At 36.1% G+C, this 6,000-nt stretch overlaps 1 protein-coding gene across 1 annotated transcript; it reads left to right on the top strand.

Annotated features, from left to right (window-relative positions):
* Positions 1-252: 252 nt before the first annotated feature.
* On the top strand, positions 253-1,266 carry LOC145954080 (uncharacterized). Its single transcript, XM_083067758.1, has 2 exons — positions 253-904; positions 1,007-1,266. Exons 1-2 carry the CDS (start codon positions 253-255, stop codon positions 1,264-1,266), a joined length of 912 nt encoding a protein of 303 aa, XP_082923884.1.
* The last annotated feature ends 4,734 nt before the right edge of the window (positions 1,267-6,000 follow it).

Raw genomic sequence — 6,000 nt, 5'->3', positions numbered from 1 at the left:
TTGGACCCCTTGTATGTATGTGTTATATATTTGTATTTTATTAATAATTTGTTATATAATTAATGTCTACCTAGTAATTTAGTGTTTAGAAAAATTAGGTGGTTTATTTGATTTTTATAAATTAGTATGATGTTATATTTATGCACATATTGAGTGAACCTTAGTTTCCCTTTTGAAATTTAATACAAATGATTAAAATAGTGAGATTAACGTTCATGGTCTATGTTTTTTTTTTTATGAAGAACAGAAGTTATGGATAAAAGTTGGTTATTGAATCGAAGTTGGATACATGCATCACGTATAAGTGATGAGTATGAGACTGGAGTAGAGTATTTTATTGAATATGTAATACGAAATGCTAATGATGATATGAATGGAAGGTTTTTTTGTCCTTGTGTTAATTGTTGTAATGCGACTCGCCTAGAACTTGATGTTATAAGAGAACATCTTTTGTGTGATGGATTTCTTAACAATTATACACGTTGGATATGGCATGGTGAAAATGTTGACATTCAAAGTGAATCAGTCGAAACTCAAACTCAAACATTTACACAAGAGATAGATATGGATGATCGGTTAGAGGAGATGCTTCGTGATGTTGGTCCAGAATCATTCAAGCATGCACATATGTATGAAACTATGTGCAACGATTTGGAGAAGTCGTTGTATCCAAACTGTAAAAAATTCACTAGACTTTCAGCAATATTAAGATTGTTCAACTTGAAGGCAAGAAATGGATGGAGTGATAAAAGCTTCACAGAATTGTTAGAGCTACTAAAAGAAATGCTTCAAGAGGGTAACACATTGCCTAATCGTAACTACGAGGCAAAAAAGGTGTTGTGTCCTATGGGTTTGGAGTATAAGAAGATACATGTGTGCCCAAATGATTTTATGTTATATCATGGTGAGTTTGAAGGGTTGCATCAATGTCCAAGATGTGGGTTGTCACGATATAAAAAGAAATAAGATGATTCTGATTATGATGTGAGCACTAAGGGTCATCCAGCGAAGGTTTTATGGTATTTGCCAATTGTTCCGAGATTAAAACGTTTGTTTGCTAATGCGGATGACGCAAAGCTAATGAGATGGCATGGAGATGAAAGGAAGTGTGATGGAAGTCTTAGGCATCCAGCAGATTGTTTGCAATGGAAAAAAATTGATTCTATGTTTCCAAATTTTGGCAAGGAGCCAAGAAATGTGAGGCTTGGACTAGCTACGGATGGAATGAATCCGTTTGGTAACTTAAGTACTAAGCATAGTTCATAGCCTGTTTTGTTGACAATTTACAATTTACCTCCGTAGTTGTGCATGAAACGCAAATATTTAATGCTATCTATGATGATTTCTGGTCCAAGGCAACCAGGAAACGACATTGATGTTTATTTAAGTCCATTGGTGGAAGACTTAAAGATGTTGTGGGAAGAGGGAATTGATGTGTTTGACGGGTATTCAGGTGAATTGTTCAGGTTGCATGCCATGTTGTTCTGCACAATCAATGACTTTCCAACATATGGAAACTTGTGCGGCTACAGTGTTAAGGGGCATAAAGCTTGCCCTATATGTGAAGAGGACACTTGTTACCATCAACTACTTAATTGGAAAAAGACAGTTTACCTTGGCCATCGAAGATTTCTTAAACCTAATCATCCATATCGAAGGTTAAAAAAAGCTTTTAATGGATTTCAAGAATATGACAGTGCTCCTACTGCATTAACTGGTGAGCAAGTTTATGAACGGGTGAAGAATTTAAATATGACACTTGGAAAGAAGGGAAAACAACCGAAAGAAAGAAGCATATGGAAGAAGAGGTCGATATTATTTGATCTTCCATACTGGAAAGTTCTTGATGTTAGACATTGCATTGATGTCATGCATGTTGAGAAAAATGTATGTGATAGTGTAATTGGCACACTTCTCATTATTCAAGGAAAGACAAAAGATGGACTCAACTCTCGTCTAGATTTGCAACTCATGGGAATACGACAACAATTGTATCCACAACCTAAGGGTAAGCGAACCTAGCATGTCACACATTGTCAAAAAAGGAGAAAACAAGTTTTTGTGAGTGCTTACATGGTGTCAAAGTGCCGCATGGTTACTCTTCTAATGTAAAAAGTCTAGTATCAATGAAAGGTTTGAAATTAGTTGGCTTGAAGTCTCATGATTGTCATGTACTAATGCAACAACTTCTTCCTGTCGCGATACGTGACGTTTTACCTAAAAATGTGAGACAAGTCATAACTAGGCTTTGCTTGTTTTTCAATGGCATATGCAGCAAAGTAATTGATCCACATAAGTTAGATGAGTTGGAAAATGAAGTTGTTCTAATATTGTGTCAATTGGAGATGTATTTTCCTCCTTCATTTTTTGACATTATGGTTCACTTAATCATCCACTTGGTCAGAGTGGTTAGGTTGTGTGGTCCTGTCTTTTTGAGATGGATGTACCCAATTGAGTGATACATGAAGATATTAAAAGGGTATGTGAAGAACCAACATCGTCCAGAAGCATCCATTGTAGAAAGGTATATTGCAGAGGAAGCAATTGAGTTTTGTTCTGAATACATGTCCCAAGCTGAATCAATAGGCATTCCTAAGACTCGTCATGAGGAACGAATTGCTGGGAAGGGTACGATAAGCACAAAATTGAAGAGCATTCCACGAGAAGAAGTGCTTCAAGCACATTTGTATATATTGAACAACACCGATGAGGTTCTTCCTTATTTAAATGCCCATAAAGACTTAGTGAAGACAAACAACCCTCGAATGCCTGAAAAATGGGTGTTGAATGAGCATAACAAGACTTTCACCGAGTGGTTCAAAAAGAATGTTGGGACAGATTTAAATGTTTCTGAAACTTTACAACGCCTAGCTCAAGGACCTAACTATGATATGTTTACTTTTTGTGGATATGACATTAACAATTACTCATTTTATACAAAGGCACAAGATGACAAAAGTACCATGCAAAATAGTGGGATTATGATAGTTGCTCAATCTATGCATTTCTCAACCAAAAATGATAAGAACCCTATCAAAGCGTCCATGTGCTATTTCGGAGTTATTGAAGACATATGGGAGGTCGATTACGGTCCATTCCGAGTACCTGTATTTAAATGCAAATGGGTTGATAGTAATAGTGGTGTCAAAATTGATGAATTTGGATTTACCTTGGTGGACCTTAATAAAGTTGGTCATAAAGAAGAGCCTTTCATCATGGCTATTCAAGTAAAGCAAGTATTTTATGTCACTGATCCACCTAATAATAGGTGGTCAGTTATTTTGCAAGGTAGGAGTAACAATATCGGTGACGAATTTGGGGATTCAATTGATATTATGGATACTCCTTCCTTCTCAACATGTCTGCCAACTTTTAATGAAAATGATGATGTGGACGACATACATGCCACTCGTGATGATCATCAAGAAGGAATATGGGAAAACATTCCAACTTGATGATATTTCCGAAATAGGTTATTATAATTTTGTATTTTTATTAACTTCTATTTTTATACTACATGTTATCAATTCAATTTATACTAATGACTTACAATTTATTTTTGTGTTAATAGGTAAATATGGATGAACCTCAAGACTCTACTTCAGGCTTTACACAGTCTACATCCTCTACACAATCTACAACCAAGAAGAATGTCAGAGGTCCCACTAGAATGAAAAATGTTGCAGCCAAATGCCTCAATGGAGAGAGGATACATGTTGATATAGATGAGATCACTGGGCAACCTACGGGGGATTCAGCTGCTCAATTTATGAGTATGATGGGGGTTCATGCTAGAACCAAGGTTTCTATTTTATTGCCCAGTTGGGATGAGGTAGAGGAGGTTGTCAAAAACCATATTTGGACAGATGTTTTGGTAAATTTTGTTTATACTCATTTTCATTATTAAATTTAATTAGGGTATCAATATGTATTAACTCGTTGTTAATTTAAATGTAGGAAACTTGGGACATTCCCAACATAGAGAGGATGAGAAGGAAGACCCTCTCCATTGTGGTTAAGAGGTGGAGGCAATATAAGACCACCCTCACAAACAAGTATATTTTTTGTGAAAAGAAAGGACAATTTCCTGGTGATAAAAATCCCACTATAGACCAAGAGACGTGGAACACATTTATAGAGTCTAGAATGAGTGTGGAGTTTTTGGTAAGTTAGGATTATATGCATTACCATTTGTGTAGTTGTGAATATTATATTTTACCCTTAATTTCATTATATGATACTTTTGTAGGAGAAAAGAAAGAAGGCACAAGAGACTCAGGCAAAGAATGAAACCTATGTTGTGATTTCTCGTGGAGGTTATGAATGGCTTAAGAAGAAGATCATGAAGGAGAAAGCTATGAAGCGCCAGACTAGACAAGATGACAGTATAGTTAGTGATCCTCCATCTCCACCTGAACGCCATGAATTATGGAAGGTTGCCCGCATAAAAAAAATGGCGAGTTTACAACTGAGGCAGCAAAGGAGATTGTTAGCAAGATAGTAAGTATAATTTTACTGTTCATATGATGCTAATTAACATATTGATCGATAAGAATTTGTTAAATTGTTTATGTGTCATATATTGTAGGATATATTAGATCAGCAGGCGAAAGAGGGATCTTTTGTTTCCCATGGACGACAGAATATACTCATTGTTGCCATTGGGAAGCCCGAGCACACAGGTCAAGTTCGGGCAGCAGGTAGAGGTCATACCTTGCAAACTTACTTTGGACCACAGTCATCTTCACATTGATCTGGGTCGGTGGACCAATTGCTGGAATTGAAGGTCTCTCAGGTTGTAGCAACTTATGAGGATAAATTAAGCCAATTGAAAGAGGAGATGCAAAGACAATGACAAGATGAGAATAGGCAATTAAAATATGACATGCAAAGGCAACTGCAAGAGTATATGCAGTCACTTAGCCAACAATTTCAACAGAAAACTCCACCAATTGAACCAATTGTTGCACATGTGAGTACAAAAGGTTCATGTGCAACTACAAATCCCTCTACTTCTGCCACTGACCATGGTACATCTAATAAGTGTGAGTTATTCATTGATGGATCACTCGATCTTGTGGGCATAGGGAGGATTCACGTGTTGGGGTCTGTTGTGCACCATCAGACCATGGGAAATGATATGGTAAGGGTTTCAATGTTGGATGTTAGAAACCCAAAGGCTAGAGTTCCTGTGCCCACACAAGAGGTTCAGACGATGGAACAAGCCCTAAATACCTTCCTTCAATGGCCTTATAAGTTGGTAAAAGTGATATCTACGGAGGTAAGTTATTTAACTATTTAATTTTAACTTGGTGTTATTTTATTATAATGTAGTATAACATTATTTGTGTACTTTATTTAATAGGATGTTGTTGCCCCACCAAAGGCTATGCTTAACCATTCTAGAAATCTAACTCCGATGAAAAAGCTATGGAGATTGGTTGCAGATATGGAAGATGACAATCGACCCAAACAGGTCCCTTGGGTTCCTGAAGTGTTTGGCTTTTGTAGTAATGACCCCTTGTATATAAGCCAGAGCGACATATCAGAGATTACAAACGGGCACTGCATGCTGAACATATCAATTTTGCAATTGTGGTTATTGTAAGTATTTGAATTAATTTTAATTATGTTTTGTTTCTTTTTTCTAACTTTATTTCTAACCTTGTAGATTTATCCATAAATTGGGTGTGGATAAAGGGAATGATCACATTTATGGATTTTTGGAACCCGAGTTAATCCAAAAAATTGGGAACAAGACAGAAGAAATTCAAGCTTACATCCAAAATTGGATGTCTGAATCAAATAAAAAAGTTTACTTAGTTCCTTACTTTTCTAAGTATATTTGTATATAATTGATTATAAATTGTTAAAAAATGTATTTTCTATTACTGATAGTTTCTCAATGCAGTGCTCATTGGCAACTTCTGATTATTTGTCCTATGGACAATATATCTGTATGCATTTGTTCGATGCACAAACCTCCTCCTGTAGATTTTA

The sequence above is a fragment of the Cajanus cajan genome, chromosome 2 (assembly GCF_000230855.2).
Source record: "Cajanus cajan strain Asha chromosome 2, NIPB_CcT2T_4, whole genome shotgun sequence".
Taxonomy (NCBI): Eukaryota; Viridiplantae; Streptophyta; class Magnoliopsida; order Fabales; family Fabaceae; genus Cajanus; species Cajanus cajan.
The sequence above is the reverse complement of the archived record's forward strand: the minus strand, read 5'-3'. Positions and strand labels throughout refer to the sequence as shown.

Bases quoted from the DNA above. Each gene is read 5' to 3' on its own strand.
- LOC145954080 (XM_083067758.1), top strand. From the start codon at position 253: ATGGATAAAAGTTGGTTATTGAATCGAAGTTGGATACATGCATCACGT. The intron at 905-1,006 runs GTGAGTTTGAAG...AGGGTCATCCAG, and splicing joins TGATTTTATGTTATATCATG to CGAAGGTTTTATGGTATTTG.